This window comes from Salminus brasiliensis, chromosome 20 (assembly GCF_030463535.1).
Source record: "Salminus brasiliensis chromosome 20, fSalBra1.hap2, whole genome shotgun sequence".
NCBI classification, from domain to species: Eukaryota; Metazoa; Chordata; class Actinopteri; order Characiformes; family Bryconidae; genus Salminus; species Salminus brasiliensis.
Window position 1 is genome coordinate 16,313,430 of NC_132897.1, and position 27,132 is coordinate 16,340,561.

The 27,132-nt window shown below is 42.2% G+C and overlaps 1 protein-coding gene and 1 non-coding gene across 3 annotated transcripts; both read left to right on the forward strand.

Annotated features, from left to right (window-relative positions):
- Positions 1–817: 817 nt before the first annotated feature.
- zfr (zinc finger RNA binding protein) lies at positions 818–25,338 on the forward strand. Of its 2 annotated transcripts, none has more exons than XM_072664515.1 (20): positions 818–908; positions 1,171–1,252; positions 5,969–6,251; positions 7,979–8,123; positions 8,292–8,513; positions 8,891–9,129; positions 10,158–10,358; positions 10,672–10,981; positions 11,217–11,410; positions 11,526–11,645; positions 12,493–12,638; positions 12,730–12,895; positions 13,272–13,474; positions 14,257–14,407; positions 15,657–15,798; positions 18,495–18,592; positions 19,499–19,594; positions 21,147–21,258; positions 21,635–21,732; positions 23,413–25,338. In XM_072664515.1, exons 1-20 carry the CDS (start codon positions 839–841, stop codon positions 23,593–23,595), a joined length of 3,261 nt encoding a protein of 1,086 aa, XP_072520616.1. In that variant the 5' UTR covers positions 818–838; the 3' UTR covers positions 23,596–25,338. The 2 variants fall into 2 exon arrangements, with proteins under 2 accessions (XP_072520616.1, XP_072520617.1); XM_072664516.1 differs by having other exon boundaries at positions 12,730–12,853.
- Positions 2,945–3,111, forward strand: LOC140542556 (U1 spliceosomal RNA). Its single transcript, XR_011978118.1, has one exon. It is a non-coding gene; the product is annotated as a U1 spliceosomal RNA (small nuclear RNA).
- Positions 25,339–27,132: the final 1,794 nt, after the last annotated feature.

Sequence of the window (27,132 nt, forward strand, 5' to 3'; positions counted from 1 at the left end):
AACGTAGTTTTCTCCGCTTTTGGTTGGCCCCGTCGGTGAATGAAGCAGGGAATAAGATAACATGTAGGGGAATGGAGCATGTTGGGAATTATATTATTATAAACTACGTTTTTCTGAGTAAAGTGATTGAAGTAAATTGGTATGCTTCATTAACCAATTAGCCAGACTATTTACTGAGGCGTATACTGTACTAGGTATATGGCATCGTACTCAAATCATATAGCTGTATGACATTTAGCTAGCTACATTTATGTTGACAGCATTTAGTAAATCCTGGACTTACATAAGTGCTTCACTGTTCGTTATTATGTCTGATTGCAGCTTCTTTGTTTAACACAGGGCGGGACGGTGGTGCAGCTGGTAGCAGGGTGCAGGACACAGCAGATGTCCTGCACACCTGCCTCTGGTGAGGAGGTTACTCTGGATTCTTCCTGGGTCTGTGTGGGTTTCCAGTGTCCTCCCAAAAACAGACATAGTGGGTGAACTGGCCATGCTACATTGCCCCTAATGGTGTGAGGGTGTGAGTGTGTGTGTGTGTGTGTGTGTGTGTGTGTTACCCTGCAATGAGCTGGAGTAGTCCTACTCCAGACCCACCACTGGCTAACCCTAAGTGGAAACGAAAAAGAAGGGAAGGTGGAGGACATGAACTCCTAATACACGGGTGAAGTAGATCACATAACCATACTGACACCGCTGTAAGAAAGTACACAACGTTGCGCCAATGTTGTGTGCAATATCAGCCTGCAGAACTACTATTCCCAGCGTGCCCTCGCCGCGCTGCGCATGCGTACCCTGGCCCACTTCCTGCTGCGCTGTTCTGATATAAATACGGCTGGTTATGAGTCAGAGTTCGTCAGAGAAGAGGAACCCAATGATTCCCATATGTCCAGTGGTCTCCTTCACCTATGGTGAGTAAAATGTAATAAAACCCGTACACGCCGACCTTCTGTCAGGGCGCAGACGACATGGATACGGTTGTAACCCGGCCCTGAGGGCTTTAGTGTGGGTAAACACCAGGGCTGGGTTGGTGATCTGCAGTAGTTAGCTAGCTAGCTAAGCTCATGGGTAATGCGGGGTGTTCATGGTTGCTGGTTAGCCCGTTAGCGAGCGAGCGAGCGAGCTAGCTAGCTGTAGCCTCGCTCACCCACGGTCACTCTTGTCTCTCTGCAGTGCCCAGCCGGCTAGGTGAAGATGCCAAAATGGCTACCGGCAACTACTTTGGATTTACCCACGGTGCTGCTGCGCAGTACAGGTAAGAGCTCCTGCTGTGGTGCTGTTTTTTTATACATGTTGACTCTCTCTTCCTTTCCTAGCAACGGTGCGATCAGGGCTGCCTGTAGCGAGCAGTGCGCTTTACGATATCCCGGTTGCCATTGTTCAGCAGTGGGGGAGGGGGCTCCGCACAGCGAGCACAACACGGCCAGGCTCAATGCAGCCGAGTCACTGTAGGAAATCCAGCTACACGCGGTATTGGCATTAAAACGACGACTGCTGCTCCTCTGTCGCAGTGTTTAGACCGGCGAGTTACGGGCTGTTACTGTAGCCAGCCTGCTAGCTAGCTAGCTAACTAGCTAACGTCCCCTCAGGGCGGCGATGGCAGGGGTCGTGTTTTGGTTCACGAGCGACCCACAGCGCTCGTGTCCTCGTCTCGTCTTGTTTACGGAAACATGAGCGTTTTCTACAGCCCCTGATTACCGACCTGCTCATCGGCCCTTATTTTAACAGCATGTGATGTTTAGATGAACGTCGGCTCCGTGAGGAAGAGTCGCACGGATGCGTCGAGGCTAGGCCTGCATTAAACGCATTGCTGCGCTGCTGGACACGCCAGTGTGTCTGCGGTCAGCTGTCATCCTGGAGCCGGGTCCGCACCGTAGAGCGGCTAGCAGGCTAGCTAATCGCGCTAGCTGGCTAGTGCCCGTCCACACCGACAAGCGCAGAAGTCGTTGGCTTGTTTTACTGGGGTTAACGATCTCGTCCTCGGTAGAAGTAGGAGGAGGCCAGTTCAGTTCCAGCTGCATTGATCAGTGATCACTTCTAGTGGCTCCCCGTCCTGAATGACAGGGTCTGAGTGGGCTTTTGTCAAGGACTCTCTGAATGTCAAGCAGTTCGGCTGCCGGTGTCCTGCACCTGCACAATCCTGTTTGATTTATCTGCTATCGTATGTTGGCAGTCATTTTATAAGTATTTTATATTAATAGTTTTTTCCATTAAGAACCCAAATTGAAACGTTATAGATGTGATGATGATCAGTGTCTGATTTACTGGGGCAGATCTGACCATGCTGTATGTTCTGGCTGATCGTAAGGGCCGGTGTTGTTGTCTGTCTATAGGGTTCAAATGGGGCGGGGGGTGTCCATGGTGGTCTACTGCACTTAAGCTTAACAAAGACTGTAAATGTTCAGGCTTTTTTTTTTTTACATTGGCGTTTATCTACAGACTAATAAGATAAGAGTCCTTTATTAGTCCCGCAGTGGGGAAATTCCCAGTGTAACAGCAGAAAGGGATAGCAAGACACTCAGTTACAAAAATTTGGATAAATAATTTACACTATATACACAATATAAATAAGAATTAAAAGAGCAATAACAATATTATTTACAGCAAAGGAGCTGCTGCAACAGGCTGCCACCTCCGCGGCGCCATCTTGGTTTTAATATAGTTCTGTTTAGCCATGTTTTGCAGAAAGTCCAGTTACTATGCTATGTAAATCTGCTGTCTTTACAGAGAGGCGTAGGGTATGCCCCTATGCAGGGTAACGGTCAACAGGTTGTTCTTGTAGTTGTCAGGTCTTTTGTGCTGTCTGTATTTATCCCGAAGGTCCCAGGTCATGGAAAGCTGAGTTTCTCTCACCTTACACGAATAAACTTTCTACATAAACTGTGTAGAAGTTCAATTGCACAATTTACTCCCGAGTCCGTACAGCATCATTTTATTATACCTTCTAAAAAATGCCTGGCAGGGGAGATGCCATGAACAAGAAAGTGGCCCACCCAGGATGAGGCTCAGCCATTGCCTTCCGGTTGTGCTGACCTCTGCGTATTTCCCCCAACATGGGATTTTCAACTGCATCATTTCTGGTAGTAGGGGACTGCATCTGTTAGCAGTTTCTTTCAAGATCAATAAACTAATCTTATATTAAATGGCGTTTTTGATTCACCGTTTCTCTGAAGTCACAAGAATCAGCTCATTTGCATGTCTCTGCCTTTTTATTCAGCATGCCACAGTTGAGCCCCGCCCGTTCGTACTGCAGATATCCAGGGTTTAGTGCTAAGGCTAAAAATTAAACAGCCCGTTTAATTTGCTTTGTAAAAATTGGTTGTCAAATGGATTGGTATTGTAGTATTTTATTTTGAGTCGAATGGCGACAAAACAAATATGTAAAATATGAGCCCTTCGAAAAAAGCGCCCCTGTAAATAAGAATCCTTGGTGATCTTTAGTTTTATTACAGTATAAAGGACATGAGCAGTGTAGCAGGACAGACCCATTAGTTTAAAAGGGAGTGCGAGGCATGTACATCTCCACTGACACGTCTCAAACGTCACGTGAAGGCTGACCCGTATTGTTCCGGTGTTTACCTTTCAGAAAGAAGGAGTCCGGTATGACTAACCTGCCCTGTTTTTACAGTAGCCTTTTAGTGGTGAATATAACTGCTGTTATCAGCATTTTTAGTTGGGGAGCACCAACACACAATAACATGAAGTCATGTGCCTTAATTTGCCACAGAGTGTCCTTATTAAACAAGCAAACATGTGAATGGCAAGCTAGGGTGGGTGATGCACCAAAAAACTAGTGTAATCCTGATACTTGGGTGCTTTTTAGGATGCCTAATATGGATCGTAAGATTTGGACACCCAGGCACAATGCAGCTGCTCTCAAACCAGTACTACAGTGTTTTCGTTGTATTAAAGCAACATTTTGCTTCACTGCATGCAATGAAAACGAGATTCATTATGGCTGGGGGAAAAAACATTGGTTTTCTGATTACTAATCAACTGCTGGTTTCATCACCATGCTCAAATATTGTCCCTTTTGCCCACTTCTTCTAGAAGTACCTCACTTCAAGCCTTTTTCAGTTAATAAAGAATTAAGATTATATATATGAATCTCTTATTAGTGCCACAGTGGGGAAATTTAGTGTTGCAGCTGCAAAGGGATAGCAAGCCACACAGTTACAAAAAGTCGATGACTTGGCAGTGTGTGTGTGTGTGTGTATATATACAATCTAAATAATAATTAGTTCAAATATTAATAATATATTCAAGCCTTAAGTACATACTGATATGCTTTTATGGAACCGTTAAACATCCTGATTAAGTTTCATTTAGTATAGAAAGCACCTTTACACAATGCTTCTCACTTAAAGCACAGATGTGTATAAGATCATTGCAGATTATTTTATTTTGGATCCTTGGTAAATCCACTTTCAAGCAAGGCAAAACTGCCAAACACGGCAACCTCTACAAGAAATGAGTCCAATTTTACAAAAAACAACAACAATGTTTAAATTACAAAACGCTGCCCTATGACCAATAAAATAGGAATAATTATGATCTTGCAACTGAAACAAGCATCGATCGGCGTGCTTTATCTATGATCTACTCAGACACCTGTTTATCATGACTATTTTAGCATAGGACCACCAGTATAATAGCAAATACAACCACTAATGCCAGTACAACAGGTACAATGATGACTACCAAAACCAGTAGAACCACAAACACTGCCAAAATCGCAATACAGCAGATACACTGCCAAATATCGACTAATATCGCAAATACACTACCAGATGTATTGAAGATTTGGGGAATTTTTAATCCCCTTTAAATCAAAAATCGGGGAAATATGTAATGCTACTGTAAATCCCTCTCGCATGCAAATAAGGGATTATTGCATTTAGTCAAAGCAGAAAGATTAGGTTTTATCCGTCCAATAATCTGCTCTTAACTCTATCGAAAATGAGTATAGCCGTTTACCAATAGCGTTGTCCTCATACGATCTGAAAGGTCAGTAATGAGGATGTTTAGGGACTTTAGAATTATATTGATATTGGCTGATATTTGCCTAGAGAAGTTTGCACCAGTCTGATGTTCAGTTTTGAGTAATATTTCAATCTTTGTGGGAAGAGGGGGAAATTAAGGTGGGTTTGGGCTACTTCACTAAAATGCCCCTCATTTAATTTGCTCTTTTTGTGTTTACATTTGTTTTATGTATTTGTGATGCTTCTCCAATTGGGTTCTCTCTATTTCTACAGTTTGAATTATGCCCTGCTGGATGCTCACATTAGCCTGGAATATGTGCATCCCTACCCTTTATTTCATGGCTAAATTAACAGCATGCCCATGAATATCTGAGGTTTTATATTATCGCCCAGTTATATCACTCGGGGCTAGCTTATACTGCACTATAATGCTGTGGGTAGCCTAGCATTACTTGCCTAAGATGGGCTCATTTTACTGCGTTTTTGGTGCGGGTGTAGCTGTTTATTTATTAAAATAATGAGTACCAGTTCAAGACTGATCAGGATTTGGGGCAAAAAGCTGCAGTTTGACCAATGTCGTTTTCAACTTTCAAATTTTAGGTTTCTAATGAAGGCTATGAGCAAACCAACTGATCTCAAGTAAAGTGTGTAAAGTCTCGATTCACAACTCAGAATTAGCTTTTTAGCAATACAGTGGGGTCTCTATTATTCTTTCTGATCAGCAAATATAAAGAATGACTATAGATGCATCATCCACTTAATGTAAATATGTACAATATTTTAGAATAATTGTATTGTTGATGTACTTCAATGACCCTCCTTAATCTGTTATGGCAGAGCATATATATATATATATATATATATATATATATATATATATATATATATATATATATATATATATATATATATATATATATATATATATATATATATATATATATATTTATTTATTTTAGAGCTTTTCTGATTACATCCTTCCTTTGCAGTCAGCAGCCGACCGCTGGGGTAGCCTACACCCACCCCACGACAGTGGCCAGCTACACTGTGCACCAGGCACCAGTGGCGGCTCACACTGTGGCCGCAGCCTACGCCCCCACAGCCGCCACAGTTGCCGTAGCCAGGCCTGCACCAGTCGCCGTGGCAGCGGCGGCCACTGCTGCCGCTTATGGAGGGTACCAGCCTGCCCATGCGGCTACCGACTACGGGTACGCCCAGCGCCAGCCGGAAGTGCCGCCACCACCTCCTCCGGTCACCTCCCAGAACTATCAGGTAAGTTTGTGGAAAGACTTGGTATGTACACATATACGGTGGCAGGCAAAAGTTTGGGCACCCTAGCTTAAGTAGAAAACTTGTTGTAGAAAAAAAAAGTTAAGGTTAAGGTCACGTTCGAGGTCTGCAAGACCCAGCAAACTTTTGAGGAATCACTGCATAGCGTTCATAAAAGAATAATCATGGGGGAGAAAATCTTTCGTGTGTCCTTGCCGATTAAAATTCATTCCTCCGTCCAGCTGTTAAGCACAGAGCTGGATCAGTCGTCCTTTGGGCTTGTGTTGCTGCCAGTAGCACTGGTAGAAAGGGGAATAGATTCAATGAAATGCCAGCAAATTCTGGAAGCAAACAACCAATCATCTGTAGAAAACCTGAAGATTAAGAGGATGGTGTCTATAACAGGATAATGGTCTTGGATGCACCTCAAAATCTACAGTGGAATATCTCAATAGTCCCCTTACCTAAACATAATCCAGAATCTGTGACTAAAGCTGTCCAGCAAGACAGCCCAAGTATCTTTGCAGAGCTAGAAACCTTTTGTAAGGAAGAACTTAAACTGGCTACCAGTTGTTTTGGGTTTTTTTTTGTTTGAAAAATGGAAAAAATGATCTTCAATATTAAAGAAATTCATCTTTAACTTTATGCCTGTTCATTCCATCTTTTACTTACTTCAGGCACAGTATTTGGTGTGGCTGCAGTTTTACGTTTTGTAAGAGTCCCAGGATAGTTTTTCCAGTTTTTGGATGAAACCATTGGACAAAACTTTAATAGTGATGGAAAAATATAAATCAAGACAAAAATCTGACAAAATAATAAAGTTTGAACACGGCCTTTCATCCCAGTTAAAACTGAGCGTCCTCCCGGCTTCACTCTTATTCCCCGACTATCAAAATCTCTCAAACTCTGCACATCCCGACCTTCCTCCAGCAGAACTAACCTATGTTTTCCAACCTAGGAATGAATAGAAATTTATTCCAACACTATCTACAGTAAATGATATGCCCCAATCAGCATTCACCACCACGCACTCTGCTTTTAACCCCCTGTTTTGAGACATAGAAAGTACATTGAAAGGTGAAATGATGTACGTGTAAAAATGTGTGCTGCGTGACGTGGATATGTGTGTGTGTGTGATGTACAGACATCTTGGAGCCTAACTTGTTTTGGCTCTGATTATTCTGGCAAAAGACACCGTAAAGATAATTTCAAGGCAAATGAAACCTCTACCCAGTCATGTACATTGTGTGTGTGTGTGTGTGTGTGTGTGTGTGTGTGTGTGTGTGTGTGTGTGTGTGTATAACACTTTTAATGATTATTTCTGATTCTGTCAAACCATTGTATAATGCACTAACCATTCCCATTCCTTGTCACGCATTTTAATTTCTTGAAATCTTTCCATTCAATTTCTGCCCATCCTTGCTTGGATTTACTTCAAGTGACTTTCAACAAGGCATTCTCAGAATGCCTGTATACTTCATGTTCTGGTGTCCAGATGTGTCCTTTCTGAAATAGCCAGCCAAAAAAAAGCTGATGTGGAAAGATCTCGCATTGTTTTCTTTTTCAAAGGCCTAACAGTGGAAATCTAGTTCGATCTTGGAGCCGTCTAGAGAATTCTAACCAGTCAGTTTGAATATTAATTACAGTAGCTGATCTGTACCTGCAGCTGACTGTAACGATCAACACTTTCTTCTAATTAAGTCTAACTGGATTTCTTTTTACCTCTGCAGGATTCCTATTCTTACGTTCGGTCCTCAGCCCCGGCTGTAGCTTATGACAGTAAACAGTACTACCAACAGCCCGTGGCTACGGCGGCTGTAGCTGCCGCAGCTGCTCAACCACAACCCACCGTGGCGGAGTCCTACTATCAAACTGGTAACATTTTGTATTGTTTAGTCTGTCTTTTGTTGATATGTTGATCGCTTATAGAACAGCCAGACATCTTGCAGTCCTCTTAAGCTTTCAGAAGACTTTGTGAAATTGCTTGTCATGTCGTCAGTGAGCGATCGATAATATTTCCTCGTTATCCCTTACTCTTGCCAGCACCCAAGACTGGATACAGCCAAGGCGCCACACCTTACACGCAGACTCAGCAAACGCGTCAGGTTACAGCCATAAAGCCAGCCACCCCGAGTCCCGCCACCTCCACCTTCTCCATCTACCCTGTGTCCTCAGCTGTACAGCCAGTGGCAGCCGCTGCAGCCTCAGTGGTCCCATCGTACTCTCAGAGCCCCACCTACAGCACGAATGCGGTCACATATTCTGGTAAGAAGCCTTTCTTTCTTGGCCTAGGCAGTTCATTTTGGGTATTTTTGAATAGACTAATGTGAGTGTTCTGTTGGATACTGTCAGGATAAAAACCATGACATGCAGTTTTATAAAAAATGTTAGCTTTAGATCCTTTACATCGGGACCAGTTGCCATGCACAGTCCAGACAGATCCAAAGGTGCCCTTTAAATCTACCGATGACTCAACTGCGCGCCTGTATGTTGTTGCGAATAACATCATGACTTGGATTTGGTCCTTGGCGCGAGCCGAAAGTGTATTCGATGAACTTGTGTGCGTCTCCCACGGCTTTCTATCTGGAGAATGCTGGCGGACTTTTTTACCTCTTTAGTGTGATTAATCGTTTTGTTCCCAGGCACGTCCTATTCGGGTTACGAGGCAGCAGTGTACTCCGCTGCATCCTCGTACTACCAGCAGCAGCAACAGCAGCAGAAGCAGGCCGTTGCAGCGGCCGCTGCCACCGCAGCTTGGACTGGCAACACGTTCACCAAGAAAACCACCTTCCAGAACAAGACGCTCAAACCGAAACAGCCCCCCAAGCCGCCGCAAATACACTACTGTGACGTTTGCAAAATTAGCTGCGCAGGTCCACAGGTGAGTCCTGCTGTTGAGAACCTGGGTTGTATTTGGTTTTAAGTGAAGCGGAATGAGCAACTGAGATTTTAACGTCATTTGAGTTTCGCTTGAGAGCTGCTGTGCCCTTCATATCTTCTAATATCTTCTCATTGTCCAATGAGAAAACATGCACCTCTAAAATGGTGACAAATGTTCTTAACTTTGAATGAAAGTCAATGTAAAATAAGGACTCCTAGCAAGTCATTTTGAGCATTTTTATTGGTCTATTCATCCAGAATTAGTGTACAGAGCCGCTACTGCTTTCCAACCATGATGTAAACCCAAAACTGACCAATTGGACAGCAGCGATATGCATGTTGATCTGATTAAGGCATTCTGTTCTGTGGTTTTGTTCAGGAATTCCCCAATTGGTCAGTGTTGACTTTCATTGCAGTTGACTTATTTTATTTATAATTAAATTAATTAATTAATATGAAGCAACTCCTGCCCCAACGGTATATACTGCAGGGATGGAAAATCTATGTTGCAATATAAAAAATCATGATATTTTTTTCTTTCACCAGAAATCGAGGATCCAACATGTCATGTTGTTAATAATGCTCAAAACTGTATTCAAGATTGATATCCAATAAATAATACTGGGCAGATAATAATAATAATAGTCTGATATGTCATGGAGTGTGAATTTGCAGCAGCATAACATTAAATTAAACTTGCCATATGTGACTTGGCTGTTCTCCTTAACATTTATACAGTTTTGGTGAGTGGACCAGTATAAATGCTGCATGATGAAATAAAAATAAATAAAACCTTTGACATAAAAGGTTAACGTTCGAGTATTTTTTTTCCCTTTTCTCTTAAAGATTTTTGCATGACCGTAACAATAATTGAGTAAGGTTATTCCCGTGACCACTCATTTTAATCTGAAAAAGCTCTCGAGTGGTATTCCTGCATCATCTCGAATCACAGTTGTATTCATTCGTTCAGTCTGCTTGTCCATAAAGGAATGCATTTCTTTCCTAAAGTCTCTCTGTTCACTGTTGCAGACATATAAAGAGCATCTGGAGGGTCAGAAGCACAAGAAAAAGGAGGCAGCGCTGAAGGTTTCTCAGAGCAGTAGCAGCAGTAGCGGAGGCAGCAGCTCAGCCCGCGGCACGCAGAACCAACTGCGCTGTGAACTCTGTGATGTCGCCTGCACCGGGGCGGATGCCTACGCTGCACACATCCGCGGAGCTAAACACCAGAAGGTAAATGACTCATTCCACAAGGTGACCGCCTCATGCATGGATATATCTGTTAACCTTTAGAAGCCTAGAAATAGTGGCCTTTTCTCTACACTGGGTTATATAATTGCGTAGTTATGTAATAAATTACACTCACATTTGACTTGAGTGTGCGCAGTGTTCCACTGTTTTTCATGGCAAGAAAAGACCAACATGGCAGATCTGTAAAAACACGGGCCCTACACACTTGGACCACATTCGTGTTTCATAAAGCTATAAAAAGACCTTTTCAGCAGTTCATACATCGTATTCCTCTTTATGTCCTCTCCTGCAATAGGTTGTAAAACTGCACACCAAACTGGGGAAGCCCATCCCTTCAACAGAGCCCAGTGTGGTGACCCAAGCCTCCACGTCCACCACAGCAGCCTCCAGTAAGGCTGCCAGCTCTGCGATCAACAGTTCCACCAGCAGCACTGCGTCCTCTCTGCCTGCCTCCTCCACCATCTCCAGCTCCTATCTCAAACCTGTCGGCATGGTCAACAGCACCCTGACCTCGGCTGCACAGGGCAAGAGCCCAGCCCCTGGCAGCATTTCTGCCGCCACAGCTGCGGTCAAAAAGGTCAACACACCCAAGATCAACTTTGTTGGTAGGTACCGTTCTATGGTTCTTGCTTACAGTATCGTAGTAGATCACAGTATATTGAAGGAAAAGGGAACTGTAGTCCATTTTAACCTGTTGCAACTATCCATGACCGTACTAGAACCTTTGTCTGTGTTCTGTAGCCTAGCAGTGGTATGGTGGTCAGTAGTCAGTTGGAGTCATAGGAGTATGTGTTTAAATAGCCAAACTGTGGTCTCGCTAACAACTGCCCTGCTGTCCAGGTGGAAACAAGTTGCAGACTACTGGTGTTAAGCTGGACGACTCCAAGGTTGAGGCAGCTAAACCTGTCCAGTCCTCGTTGGTCACGCCGTCACAGGAGGTTAAAAATGACATCCCCGATCCAATGTCCCCGCAGTCAGCTCTGGCAGCTTTGCAGAGCGATGTCCAGCCGGTCGGACATGACTACGTTGAGGAGGTAACCAACTCCCAAACTACGAAAGAGCATAGTTTCACAAGATCGGTGTTTTTCCAGATAGTCTATTTCCAAGTACAAGTGTCTGCTTAATGAGGAGGATTCCTGATTTTTACAGGTTCGGAATGATGAAGGAAAAGTCATCCGGTTCCACTGCAAACTGTGTGAATGCAGTTTTAATGACCCCAATGCTAAAGAGATGCATCTTAAAGGAAGGAGACATCGTTTGCAGTACAAGGTTTGTGGATGCTGTTTTTATTCCCAGATCTGTATACTATGCTGAATTCTCTCTCCAGATTGCTTGTCTATAAAACTAGGGTCAAGCCAGGTTGAATATTACACTCTGCTGCTCCGTATCATTAAATGATATTTCTTGGCTTTTGTTTAAAAAGGGCAGCTTTTCATTTTTAAGTCAGTGTTCAGCAGTTTTGGACATTTTGTTATCTTGGTTAACATGATGAACACTAAATAATCACATTTCCTTTGCCCTGCTCAATAAAGTTATATTTTGAATTAATTAAAGCAACAGTATGCAAGTGTTGCCATTTCTTGCTCCTGGGCTCCACCTACAGTTGAGAAGTGGAATTTCTGCCATCCCTGAATGCATGCTTTTTACATGCACTTCTAGACTGGGAGCTGGGAGGCACAGAAAATGGCATCTGAAGTGAAGGAAGCATGTAGAGGGACACAGTATACACAAATCTGACTTTGGTTGCATAGCAGTTCTCGCAAACTGTCCTGCCCACAAAATGTCATATGCTTGTTTACTGAGCAAGGATCAGCTAGGATAGCCGTACCACTCTCCCTGTTTGAATTCAGTGGAACATCAATATTAAGTTTGAAGATGATATTTTATGGTAATAATGCTGCATAATTTGGCTTCAACCACAAGATCTTCATGCTTCAAATCCTTAATCTAGCATCTGCATTGACTTGCATGTTAGTTTAATGGAAGTAACTGAATAATAAATCTGCGGTTTAAGAGGTATGTTAAAAAAAATAAATAAAAAAATAGTGTAGTGTGCCCCCATCTCTTGCGTCATTTCTTAGCTAAAGCGCTTGACCCTGTTCCCCTGTCAATGTAGAAAAAGGTGAATCCAGACCTCCAGGTGGAAGTGAAGCCTAGTATCAGAGCCCGGAAGATCCAAGAGGAGAAAATGAGGAAGCAGATGCAGAAAGAGGAGTACTGGAGACGGCGGGAAGAAGAGGAGCGCTGGAGAATGGAGATGAGGTGAGTTTTGATCTAAATCTTTTATTATTATTGCAGCTGTACTGAAACAGTGAAAACCACGTCTGCAATTACCCCTTTTCCCCGTTTGTAGGCGCTATGAGGAGGACATGTACTGGCGACGAATGGAGGAAGAGCAGCACCACTGGGAGGAGAGGCGCAGGATGCCCGATGGTGGATATCCACAGGGTCCACCAGGACCTCCCGGTCTCCTTGGGGTGAGGCCTGGAATGCCCATGCCACAGCCGCAAGGACCTGTGGTTAGTTTTTTTTACCAGACAGAAGCACTGTATAATTATTCGATACTCAAAATTACTGTTCTACAAGTTTCAGTAGTAAAAATGAGTATTATTCTCGTAGAACAGGTATAGTAAATGGGTAGCATTAATTTAGCTCAGTGCTTCACAAGTGTACAAAAGATACAAAAGAAATCAGAACAGTAAGGAAATAAATGAAGGAAAAACAGTTTGATACAGACAATTAAAAAATGTAAAAGTGGATGCTTTTTTCTTTTTTTTTTTTTCTTTTTTTTTGTAAAAAGTGGTGTAATTTCTGTATTTTAAATTTGTGTACAAAGCGATGCACTTGGTTACTGCCCTTCATGACTTGCTTGCTATGATCTGCTTTGTGTTTCAGCCCCCACGTCGTCCTGATTCTTCTGACGATCGCTATGTGATGACCAAACACGCAGCTATTTACCCTTCCGAAGATGAGCTCCAGGCCATCCAGAAGATTGTGTCAATCACAGAGCGTGCCCTTAAGCTAGTGTCCGACATTATCACTGACCAAGACAAGGGCAAAGAAGAGGACAAGGAGAAGAAGGAGCCGCCCAAAGACCGGTATGTCCAGAATTGTTTCTTGTACTGTCATGTGAATGTATTTGGATTCCTCATGAATCTTTTGGTCTTTTTATTTTAACATGGGTAAACATGCACTTTGGTCTTCGTTTAACGGCAGTCCCCAAGTTGGGGTTGGGTGGGCTTTGGTGTTCACTTAATCGAGGGTTGCAATGTGGGCACTTTGGGATGGCTGGTTAGACTAGAGATTTGTGTAAAAGATGATAATCTGGTCAAGATAAATTTCTCTGAGTAAGAACTTCTAGGAAGAGTCCCGGAGGGTTGGTCTTCTGGGGCTTCTTGCATGGAGACAACCGACTCCCTCTCGTTCGCTCTAATTTGCTATAGTCCCTCTAGCCTTTGCTCTTGTACTCCTATATGTAATCTTATTCAGGTGTGGTTCATGTGTAGTAAGTGCCTCTTGTGTGGTATAGCATTATTACTATTCATCCCAGTTTAAAGGTAAATATCAGATTTAAAAAGTCAGGTTAAATCAATTCTATTCACATATTTAAACTTCACAGGCGTCGCTGGGCTGGGTTTTTCGGCGTAGGGATTTACAGTGATCATCTTTTAGATGATAAAATGTTACTAATATAGAATTGTTAATGAAGTCTACATTAAGTAATAATGGTCAGATTTGCTTCAATAATCAGAGGATTACTCAACCGCTAATATAATCAGCTGTAATGACCAGTGTTGTTTATGGTGGCTTTAGATCTAAAGGATTTACCGTATACTGTATGTTGGAAATGCAAAGCCCTCTGACTTACTGTTTCTTACAGAGCATTGAAGGGGGTGATGAGGGTCGGCGTCCTGGCCAAAGGGCTCCTTCTGCGTGGAGACAAGAACGTCAACCTTGTTCTCCTGTGTTCCGAGAAGCCCAGCAAGAGTCTGCTGTCACGCATTGTAGAACACCTCCCTAAACAGCTCACGGTACAGATCTTTGCGCTGATTTTCTTTGATAACAGCGTATCCAGTGCTGATGTATGTTTTGGTTCAGCCCTCACCCAACCCAAGGCAATAAATCCTGAAACGGCCGCCGCCTTGTTCCATTCTGCTCTATTCTGCAGTCATGTGTTGGATAAACATGCCAGCTATAACTTATCAGATTCTATTCAAGGCCCTAATTGGTAGACGTGGGTTTGTTTGTGTTGGGCTGCAGTAAGAACCTGCAAAGCCTGTGCTGGAGGATTGCAAATTGGGGGCTGACTAATTTTACAATTGTAGTAGTATCTTATTAATTTGATGCCGTTTCCAGACAGACATTCTTGCAATGCAATACAAACCTATGCATTGAAATTGGCAGTTCTTTAACCCTTTGGGTTTCCTGTTTATGTCTTGGGGCATGTTTACACTGGTCCAAATCCTGGTGCGATTGCTCGGTTAGGTGAAGTTTAGCGCTGCTTTTCGAACGCTTATACTCCCCAAACAAGCTTGGTTCATTTGAAGTAGGGGTGGGAAATGTCCAAAAAAACTTTCCATGGGAACTGTAGCTTGGGAAATATTTCAAAGCGTAAACTTTTAATGGAAATTTTGGGAATTTCCTACTTATTTTGGGAATTAGTAGGAAATATTGGATCATTTAAGCATCAGGTGTGTAGAAAGCATCTGGACATATACTGTACATGTGATGGAGGATTGAATGGTGCATGCAGAGGGTGGGGTCTTAATCGTTCTGCCGTGTGTAACGTGCTTGGGATTGAGGGATTCAGGAGTAGCTTTGTTCTTCAACTGTCTTTGTATCGTATCTGATTATTTTAGCCACTAACGTATGTTTTTCACCTTTAGTTTCGAATATTTCCATTTTTATTCCCGTTAATTCCCATGGTAAATTTCCCAACTTCCCAACCAATTGTGCACAGGCACGGGTCCAGTATCAGCCCTGCCTGCTCGTTTGCTCAAACGCCATGGACTTAAATGCAAGACTGTAGGATTTTCTTGCCTGCAAGGGAAGCGGACCACAAGTATAAATGCACCCTGTTGTGTTAAGATAAAAATATATATATATATATATATATATATATATATATATATATATATATATATATATATATATATATATATATATATATATATATATATATATATATGCTTATTGTCTGATCTGATCTCATCAGTCATGCCTAAGGGTTATTGTTGGGCTCAATCTAATAGCCGATCTACCAACCCCTGTGTTTCTCAGCTGGTAACACCAGAGAAGTATGAGGTGAAGGGCTCGGCCCAAGAAGCTGCCATCATCTTGACGTCCTGTGCTGATCCCAAGATGCAGGTGACCATCACGCTGACCTCGCCAGTCATTCGAGAGGAGAACGCCCGGGATGGAGGTTGGAAAAGATGTTGCTCCCTTACTTTTGACCACCTATGAAATGAATTTGACACGTTGATTTGACACCCTAAAGAGCCCATCTGCTGGCACGAAGGAGATGCTATCAGATCTGAGTAGCGTTGCATTCTTTTTGATTCATCGTGTGAAATGGAGTGTCCTTTTTGCTCCTTTTCCTGTGCAGAAGTAGAGCGAAAATGATCCGGAGTATAAAACCTGGTACGTGCATGAGCTTAGTCACCGTGATCTGAATGAAAGGAAGGAACGGAACGTTTGTGTGCCTTCAAAAGCCTTGGAAATTTCAAATTCTACTACACATCCTGAGAAGCAGTCTGCGCTGTATTTTACTCAGAAAGAGAGATCGGCATACATGAGAGTGCTTAACATGTCTGGAAGCGATATTTTGAAGGCAGTCGACCCTTGCGTTTGACATAGGCTTACCTTTTGGTCAAATGTCCCACCCGTTTGTATGGGGTGAGCATTCTGGTCTGTACTGTTTACGGTTTCCCTTTGTGACGGAGCTACTAGCTACCAGGTACCAGGTTTTATGTAACCCGTTATTGAACTAATTGCCAGCAGTGCTGCTCAGGGCCCTCTCTCTATGTAACACCTCTCCAGTGCTCTTGAAGCTCTTCCCCAAAACCAGCATGATGAGTGTTTTTTCTTTTTTTCTTTTTTTTGCATTGTGTAATTCTAGTTAGTCTTGAGTAAGATTCATTTTTGTTTCCTGTGCTCCAGGGGATTCTGTAATCAAGGGCTGATATTAATTAAAAAACAAAAACAAAAAACAGAACAGAACAAAAAACCTAGGGATCATGTTGGTGGGAAAGTAATGACGTCCCCACAGGAAACAAATGTTTTGTTTGGTGGTGAGAAGATTCACCATTCTGAGGTCCCTTGTTCCAAAATGAAAGTGCTCCCCTGAGTGAATCAAGCCACTTTCCTGACCAATCGCTAGATTGGTTGATGGGCCTGTATCCTGGGTGGGGGGTGGGGAGAAAACAAATGTGAGTTAAGCTCCAAATTAACCTAACAACTCTTCCTTATCTGGATTTCTTAGAGAACTGTGAGCTTTAGTAGGTTAGAAGTAGCTAAACGTGGGCCGCAAGTCTACTCTGACAAGCCACCGTTCCCGTTTGGATCCTTAGGGGAGTATCAGTAAGCTTTTGGGAAGAAGGCTTTGATAGAGGAATCTTTGGTTGGACCTGGGTTTTTACTGCCTTCGGTATACATTGACCTTAGGGGGGGGTTTCCCAAACCCACCCACCTACACACTCATGACCGGTATGCATGCAGTGATGTCCTAACCCCTCTTTGCTGGGAGCTTCATGTTTTCTTTCCAGCACGCATTGCTGCATTCATGTATCCAAAGCTTTTCTTTTTTTTTTTTAAATATAAGTCCAGCCCAAAGCCTCCTTGCGTTCTCAATAACTTGTTTCCCATCTGAGGCTACGTCTACCAGCTCCGGAAGGATTTTTGACCAAGGTCCCCCTCCCAAGCCCCCTCCTCAAACACTTTGCCACACCTACCATTTGCCACGCCACTGCAGTGGGTCACACCAAGCACTCATCTACAACAGGCATTCAACAACAGCTTCCTTGATTTTTATACCCCCTCCTCTTTTTTTCTTTTCTTTTTTTTTTTGCACCACTTGCATGAATTATTGTAAATGCCAAACCATAGCAGCCCCTCGTCATCCTACGCCCTGAGAAGTAAAGAAGCATACCAGTATTAATGAACCTGAACCAAATTCCTTTTGAAGGGACTTGTTGAAATTTCGTAATTTCATTGGTCGTACGTAAAATCAGTCTTGAGAAAAGTGGGCTAAGGAATCGAACTAGCATCCAATGCAAAGTCTAGTCTAGTGCCAAGTCAACAAGAGGCAAGGTCCTCAAGAAAAGGTATCTGTGCTCTCTACTGGAGCTCAGTTTTGATATTTTGAGGAATGGACGGTCAGCACTTACCTTTTTTAAATTGTACATTTTGGAAGTAGCTGTAAAAGGAGTCAGTGTGGTACTATTAAGGTAACCTGGGTCAATTTGATTGGCATTTGATGCTAATTCTTGTCCTTGACTTCACAACAAATTCAGAAAGTGAATTGTAGTGCTCAATCAGCTTTTGTGCCAAAAAATGAAATTATGAAATTTCTGTTATGGGGTGGAAAACCTGAAGTTGGCGAGTGCATTTCCAGTGGTTTGGTTTGTATTTAAACGCGGTAACCATTAAGACCGTGGCTTATCACTTGCTTAGAGCAGCTTCCTCTGCCATGCAGGTTTTGGATTGGTCCAATAAATAAATTTAATAATTATTATTTGTGGACTTTCTTGCCCATGATCATGCCCTCATTCTACTTTCTTTTTTTTTCTTTTTTTTTTCTTTTTTTTTTTTTCTTCTCCCCCCCTCCCTCTCTCTCTCCCCCCCCCCCCAAGCCTGACTGCACTATGCCTCAGTCTAATGCCAGAACTCTTGCTTAAAGTCCCCATAAGGCCGAGCATATGAAACTTGTCGCTTCACGAAAACACGAGTCTAGATGATTAGTTGAAAAATGTCATTTTTATTATAATTCATTATTGATGTCTAGTTAGCCCAGAAAGTAAACAGGGAGCGAACCTGGTATGTGTGGCAATGTGTTCTTGGCAGTCTCTCTGACCTGGTCAAACACCCGTTCCTCACCACCATTTGACAATTCATTTTTAGATGTAACCTCGGGTATGGTGAAAGACCCAGCGGACGTCTTGGACAGGCAAAAATGCCTTGACGCTCTGGCTGCCCTCCGCCACGCTAAGTGGTTCCAGGTTCGGAACATCATTTTTCTTTCTTCATGTAGCCTTATGAGATGCTTTTTCTTTTCATTTCCTTTTTACTAATTTGAGTCTTTAGTTTTGTTTTTTTATGATTTGTTGAAATTGTGAACCTCATTCTTTGTGGGGGGTTAAAAAGGAATACAAGGATGCTAAAAGTAAAGTAAATTTAATGACTGAAGAATTTAATATATATTTTTTACATATACGTGTCTTTGATCTTAACACTAAGCATCCTTGCATACATTTTCATTTTAAGAATAGAACATGACCATATACCTTTTCATATTTAAAAAAAATAAATAAAAAATAAATTCCATAAGGCTGCAGAATACCTTTGCATAAAAATGTCATCAATAAGAGCTTTCATGTTGACCGTTTGTTCTTTGTGATTTAGTTTTTTTGTTTGTTTTTTTTTTTGTTTTTTCTATAGTTTTTTTTTTTTTATTATTATTTTCTTTAGACTAGGGATTGAGAGGAAAGGAACATCTGATTAGTTTACTGTGTGTGACGTTGCTGACTCGGCAAACACACAGGCAAAGTAAAGCAGATTTCCTTGACTGCTTCAGTTCCTATGCTACTCTTTTGAGACTGATCTCTTGTAAATGAGAGTTTTTGATTGACGTATTTGCAAAACTGAGGTCAGGGTTTGCAAGACGACCAAGGAGGTGTTCCGAGTGCGTCTTGCAAACTTTGAGCTCATGTACTAACGTTGAGGTAAAATACTGCTGGGAATGGCAGCTTATATTCTGAAGCACTGGCTAAAGAGTCTGTCAACAAAGTAAAAAAGCTTCCATTGTGAACAGTAGTGTTGCACCTCTTTTGAAGCCCCCACGTCGTACGGCTTCTTGGAAATGCTTGTTCTCGTCACTAACTAAACTTGACTTTGTTGCACTGAAGGCTAGAGCCAACGGACTGCAGTCTTGCGTGATTGCTATTCGTATCCTACGTGACCTCTGTCAGCGAGTACCCACCTGGTCTGCTTTTCCAAGCTGGGTGAGTAAGAAGCCTGCGGACGGTGAACATGGCATTGTCAGGATTGTTAACAAATTGCACCCGTGTTATAACGATATGGATGGAAATGTACATGCACTCATCATACGCATGGATGGCATGGCAATATTGGGCGTTCTTATTTTTCGGGGGCTTTCTGAAATCAACACCAAGTCAAAACCATTGCATGTAGTATATCTAATGTTTGGTTAAATGTCCCTTAGCAAGTTGGCCCTAGATGCTTTTTGGCATCCAGTAACGATCACTTAATTAATTAATGGGCTAGATATTTGGCCACTGTTCTTAATAGAATTGGTCAAGTTGGACTTTCAAGCACAGTCCTGAGCATTTTGGCTAGGGTTGGGGTCCGGACAGGGACGGTCATTCCAAAAAAAATCCTTTTAGTGTGTTTGGGGTCCTTGTCCTGTTGGCACACCCAACTGTGTCCAGGTTTCAACCATCTAGCTGATGGTTTTAAGAAGGATGCTAAAGAATTCTCAGGTGCTAATGTTTACTCCACTTATGTCCCAGTTTTGCTGGCAGCAAAATGTCCCCAGAGTGTCCTACTACCACCACATTTATATTTAAGGCATTTAGCAGACGCTCTTAGTCTTTGGGTATCTTCGGGATTCTAGCCGATAGAAGCGAGCTAAGGATGTTTTTCCTAAGCTTGGATACCACTAAATACAAAAGTCAGTATGAAGTCTACAATATTCGGAACTACACTTAACCCAAGTACTTTTGGAAGAGCTGGATTTTCAGTCGGCATTTGAAGACAACCAGGGGAAGTTCGTTCCACCACTTTGGTACCAGGACAGAAAAAAGTCTGGACGCTTGTCTTCCTTGGCTCTTAAAGGATGGCGGGTCAAGGCGAGCCGTACATGATACTGAAAGGACTCTTGGTACTGATCGGCTTTTGACCATTGCCATCAAGTACGGAGGGGCTGGTCCAGTCTTGGCATTGTAGGCCAGTGTCAGGGTTTTGAGTCTGATGCAGGAAGCCCCCTGGGTGGTCTCTCTAGAGAGGGAGGGTCGAATTCTCCGTATGTTGTACAGGAGAAATCTGCATGGGCTTCTGTAGATGGAGTGACCAGCGAGTTCTCAAAGAAGATGGCAAGATCATTGTGAAGTCGAGCAGTTCTGCAGCTCTGCCTTGCTTAACCGTTGTTAAAAAATAGAAAACCCAATGTTGCCATGACAATCATGTCCATGATGAGTGTATGTACATGTTTTGACCACAACTGTTTTTATAGGTTGTGCAGTTATGTAAATTATAAATGGGTTCAATGCCATTGGGATTATTGGGAATGTAATGAGTGAAACCTCAAAGAAATTCATGAAACCATTACGGCTGTGTGATTGGCTAATGTATCCTTCACATGCTCTAACATTTTATAGGGCAATTTCCAGATCATTTTCTTTCCTTTAGAGGATTTCTTTACTTTTCACATAACTTGAACAGCAGGATATGCCCAGTCTTCATGTCCTACCAAGACACTGGAACTTGTCCCTGTCTCTGTGTGTTCTATAAGCTTTTGTGTGTGTTCTATCCAAGGCCATGGAGCTGCTTGTAGAGAAGGCCATCAGCAGTGCGTCTGGCCCAATGAGCCCTGGTGATGCGTTGCGACGAGTCTTTGAATGCATTTCCTCTGGCATTCTGCTCCCTGGTAAGGCAGGGCCTGTTGGGCCTTGTATTTTTGGCCTAATCTGATTTTTACATGATTTAAAAACCTCATTTAAAGCATAATGGGAATGTTTGACTTGTGTACAGCATGAGTTCTACTGTATAAAAAAAAAAGACCATGAATTGCACTGTGTAGCAGAGTGCAAAGTTCCTAGACATTGAATCAACGACCCAACCTCAAACCACCGCTTTGCTTTCACTTTGCTTTATAACATGTGCATGCATTAAGCTTATAGCTCTTTGTAGACATTCTATCACAGGCTTTTATTAAAGTTTCCGGACAGTAGAACCATCCTCTGATGTACTGCAAATTGTTATGCTATAAATTAATGTCTTAAGACCCTTGCTTTTTGATTCAGGCGGTCCAGGGTTGATCGACCCGTGTGAGAAAAATCCCACAGACACACTGGCTGCCATGGAGGAGCAGCAGAGAGAAGATATAACGTCAAGTGCTCAGGTAAACCTACGTCCAGATTACACTCGCCACTTCTTTGGAGTGATGGTAGGCTACGATTTAAAGGTTAATGGGGGGAGAGGAGGGGAGGAATGCCATGGTGAAATGCAGAGAAAGCACCCTCAAACCAGAAGAGCCCAGAGTTTTGAATATTGTTCAAAATAATTAAATCAGCAATTAAATGAGCTGCTCGTTAGTGTGCCTTCTTTATGTAATGGTCAAACTTTTGTAAATATAATAAGGTAACTTCCAAATGTAACAACGCTACAACAGTTTCATAACTTGAAAGGGGTCCGAACTGGTTATACGTAATGATGTTAAATTACCTTTTAAAGTGGGCTGATCTTTGTCGCAAGCGCATCTACATTTTGTACACACATTCACAGACTGTCCTGTGAGACATTCCAGGATGTTGAATATGTGTCACTTGGAGACTTCGAGTTAACGTGAAGATAAATTGCTGTAAGCAGCATGGCACATCTTTTTAAAGGGTCTGTGACTGGTCGTATTCGGTATGTAAAAGAACCTGTTGTAAGTGTTTTAACATGCAAGCATTACTTGACTAAATTATCTTGGTGTTGTGATTATACCATGTTTAATTGCAGCTTGATTCAGTTTCTATGAACATTTTGTATTTTACATGAATTACTACTCTTATTCTTATATTGAAACCCATTTATTCATAGAAATCAATTATGCAGAAATATCCAGTCAGTTAAGAACTGCTCCCATTTGGAACAATCTGAATTCATCATCCATAAAAAAAAAAACGGCATTGCTTATCTTGGGCACCTATTTCATAATCCTAGGGCACACTGCCAGTGGTGGCTCAGCGGTTAGAGCGCCGGGATATCGATAACAGGGTTGTGGGTTTGATTCCCGGGCTCGGCAAGCTGCCACTGTTGGGCCCTTGAGCAAGGCCCTTTACCCTCTCTGCTCCCCGGGCGGTGTGTGTGTGTGTGTGTGTGTGTGTGTGTGTGTGTGTGTGTGTGTGTGTGTGTGTGTGTGTGTGTGTGTGTGTGTGTGTGTGTGTGTGTGTGTGTGTGTGTGTGTGTGTAAAAAGTGTACACTATACAGTGACTAACGTGCACCTTAACCATTACCTTAGTCACTTACACAATTAATCTAGAGCTACTGCATTACACTCATTTTCAACACCACCAGTTAAGATCACTTGTATTTATACTATTTATTATTATTACTATTATCTAGAATGTATCATGGCCCAATCAAACCATACAGTTACCCTACCAAATGGAAGGAAGACCAAATTACTGGCCTCTAATGCCAGTTTATGGATTTAGACTTCTTGTAATTAGCACCTTCAGCTACACCTCACCACACACGCATAAAAAAATGGGATCTTAAAGCTTAGCAATTTGTGTACACCCTGCACCCAAAATGCAGAACACAGTAATCATGCTATGTGGTGATCTGCACCCATTATCCAGTTGTGGCAAGAGGTTCTCAACCTCCTATTTCATTATCCTAATAGTGCTCTGGTGAAGTGGTGGTAGTGGGCCCAAAGAAAATGGAGCTTCATGACTTAAGGCAGTTGCTGTGGAATTGCCCACCTGGGTCTCTGAATCGTTCGAAAGGCGGACCATAGCTTGACTAGGTCCTCGGCCTGCGTGTACTTTTGGGGAGCCAGCGCTGATGTCCTGTCCCCCTTTGTTTCCGCAGTTCGCCTTGAGGCTCCTGGCCTTCCGTCAGATCCACAAGGTTCTGGGCATGGACCCCTTGCCTCAGCTGAACCCGCGCTTCAACATGCGGAACAATCGCAAGAGGCGGCGTGACAACAGTGATGGCACGGACGGCTTCGAGGGCGAGGGGAAGAAGGACAAGAAGGATTACGACGGCTTCTAAGTTTCCACAAGCTCCACAGGCTCCCTGTGGCACATTTCAAATTCTATGTGCATGCCGGTAACTGTTCTGTGGCTTGTATTTAAAAGAAAAAAGGAAAAAATAGGGGGAGGCGGGGGGAGGGGGAGAAAAGTTGAGCGTCACCTTTGTGGGGGTTTTTTTGTTTCTGTTTTTTTGGGCTCAAAGCTTTGCCACTGGTGCCCTTAATGGGACTTATGCTGATTATGATAATAGCTTGGGAAATGCCTAGTTTTATTTCCATGACATGCCATGATTTTCTAAGGCCTTCAGCACACGCAAGATGCCAGGTCACCGGCTCATGTCCACAATCAATACAATTTAAATCTTATGAACTTTGCTTGTGGTGAATGCATGAGGAAATCTAAGGATGAGTGTACCCTCTGGAAACACTGCTGGCTACTTGTGTTTCCATACCAAAAAAAGCGCACATTAAAAAGTTAGATAAATGAATAACTGAATGACGGTCCAGCTACATTTTGGGCCGATGTATGCCATCACCTTCAGAAAAAGATTTGAACTATTTCAGTTCATTAAAGCTCAGTTGTTTTTTGTTTTGTTTTTGTTTTTTTGGGGGTGGGTTTTTTTATTATTTTTTTTTATTAATAATATAAAGTGGATCAAGATTGACAACAGATTGAACTAAAAAAAAAATAATACTAAACCACGCAAGTTAGGAAAAGACTCTAAACTTGCTGCAGTTTTAAATTGCTATGTGAAAACGTATGACAATGATTTAAGCTTTGCAACGTAACTGTGCTTTAGGGTTTATCCTGTTTTTGTTTTTTGTTTTGGACGGAGACATTCCTCATATCCACAAAAACCTAAGCTACAATGTGACCCAGTTGTACATTCGTCGTGTTGTGATGAATGGAACGACGTTGACTGAACGTTTTTGAGGCCTACTCGCATGTGTTTCGTAGTGCTAAAACATCCCGAGGTGTCGGCTGGCAGCTTCTAGCTGTTCGTGAAACACATCCTTGGTTAATCAGCGACCACAAACCGGGGGCAGGGGAACCGATCATCCTAACCCTTCTCTAATATGCGTAAGTGGTGTGAAGCTGAGCTTGTTCAAAGGCTAGACTGCAAGTGTGTTCTTGATTTTCACAGGCTTTTGTTGAGTAGCTGTATTGCATTTCTAAAGACACTGATCCCTGACAGCAGACTTGGGTCCTACACACGTATAGGAATAGGCTTACCGGTAGTCCGGTGCTCTGTACGTGATGTCAAAACGATCAGACAGAATAGGTCAAAGCGTTGTGACGACGGCCTCAGCATTTGCATTGCACCACGATCCTCTGTGTTGCTTCTGCTTTACTAGATTTGCATTGATGCACCCTGATGCACCCTGAAGGAGCTGTTGAGTTCTAGACTGAGCGCAATGATAAGTAGTCGGCCCAAGTCTGCCTGAGCTATTTGTGTTCATAGTGTTGTAATCCCCCCCAAATGTATCTGTGTGTATATATACATATATGATCATATGTAGCTGTGTGTAGGCTATGTGTGATCTCTAATATATGACCATTAATAAGCCTCTATCTAATCTCGCAATAGATCTTCAAAAAAAAAAAGTCTGTATAATTTTATGAAAGCATGGCAGTGTTCAAGTTTTGTTATTGTTTTATAGATTTCTGTTTTATCAGTTCATAGATGAGCAACTGCTTGCCCCTTTTCCTTGGTTTAACAGTTCCTAGTTTGTTGAGAATCTATTGAAGATGGGGTGGGAACGTGGAGGGGAGGGGAGAGGAGGGGAGGGCGGGGTGTTATGTCTGTGTTGTAATTGCGGATGTAGATCTATCCTTTCCGTCGCCTGTCATTCGCTGTCACGGTACTACTGCATAACAATAGACATAATAAAGACCTTTACAGAATCATGGTCCATTCTTTTAGTGTTCAGTGAACAAGAACCGGTCTGATTTAGGACCAAATCTGTCATCAGGCAGTGTATTCATGGCTTAATCGCATAAAATATTGTGCTCTTTGTTCAGGGATGGTCGATTCCAGCACAGTTCTTTTCCAAGCACACCTGATTCCACTCTCCTCTAAAGTCCCAGGTATAGAAGGTCCGTTGGAGTGGGGAAATTGGCCAACCTTTACCTTGGTGCGCTCACTTGCACTAGGTACTCCAGATGTGAGCAATTCTGGCTCACTATGTTTGTCCTGAATAACATTTATGGAGGGTGATTTTCAAGAATTTTTTTTCAAATGTAATAAAGTAAATGTAAACTTTTTTTTTTTTTTTAATAATTTTTAATATATATTTGATTAGCAATAACCTTCACACCACTACCAAGAAATGTCATCTTGTTATAAGGGCACCTGTTTAGGGGTGGATAATTTGGGCAGCAAGTGAACGGAACCGTTTCATTTGTTGGAAGCAGGAAAAATGGTCATGTCAATGTTTTATTGGGAATCTGTACCAATTGAGGGCAGTGAGGTCCTTTATTATAAGCTGTAAACAATTTGCAGTTGAAAAACCTCATGAATCTAACAGGCTTTGTTGGTACTTGTTCATGTTCATATGTTATAAATCTTACAACCCAATTTTCATATTAACTACTATTTGCCTTATACAGTTAAATCAGTGTAGTGTAGCAAAACGGAAGAAATTAAGCCAAACAATATTTAAAAAAAAAAAAAAAAAAACACCTTGGAAAATGAGAACTGTGGCCTGACCTCCTTCAGGAAATGATGGCTTTACGTAGACTGCTAGCAGGACTTTAAGAATCATCCTCACGCTAATTCTAATTATTAAAACTGATCATGTTGGAGGTTAAGAGAATAGTAAAGAACATATTTTTCAGAACATTTTCACTTGCACTTATTTCTTTTCACACAATTACTTTCTTCTTGAGAGAGTGATTTAATTCTGATTTATTTAAATAGCGCTTTTCAAAGATGCCACTAAGCAGATTTACAGGGATCTGGGTCCAAGCCAAAGGTGACCGTGGCAAGGACAAATCCCCTCATGCTGAAAGGAACCCATCCTCTACTGGTCGACACCGGCTAGAGAATAAAAGGGAATAACTGAACAGGAAGAGTGAGATAATGAGCTATGGCTAATGTGAGAGCAGGCCGTGCCTCAACGGCTCACAGCAGTTTTGGCAGCACGAGGAGGACTTGCACAATATTGGGCGCGTAGTGTTAACCCTTTAATAAAATAATTAGTATAATGATTAAATAACAATAATATGAATTTATTAGATACTCAGAAATAAGACCCTAAAATCAGATGCACATTTTCTGCACCCTGCTGGATTATTCGTGCACTGCAATCGCCAGAAAGATACACAGACTTCTACGGATCTATGGAGTAATACATTTCTGATGTACATAAATTTCTAATTTCTAAAAATTCTCATTTCTAATGTCTAATTTGTATACACAAGTTTTAAGTTTAATTAAACTTTGGAGCAATTCTTTGATGTTTCAGGCTTTAAAGGGTTGAAGTTGTGACTGGGATAGACAGACAGATCTCTCTGTATTTGATGTGTGACAGTGACTGTTTCAATTTTAAGGCTT

Bases quoted from the DNA above. Each gene is read 5' to 3' on its own strand.
- zfr (XM_072664515.1), top strand. From the start codon at position 839: ATGAGTCAGAGTTCGTCAGAGAAGAGGAACCCAATGATTCCCATATGT. The intron at 909-1,170 runs GTGAGTAAAATG...GTCTCTCTGCAG, and splicing joins AGTGGTCTCCTTCACCTATG to TGCCCAGCCGGCTAGGTGAA. The intron at 21,259-21,634 runs GTAAGGCAGGGC...TTTTTGATTCAG, and splicing joins CTCTGGCATTCTGCTCCCTG to GCGGTCCAGGGTTGATCGAC.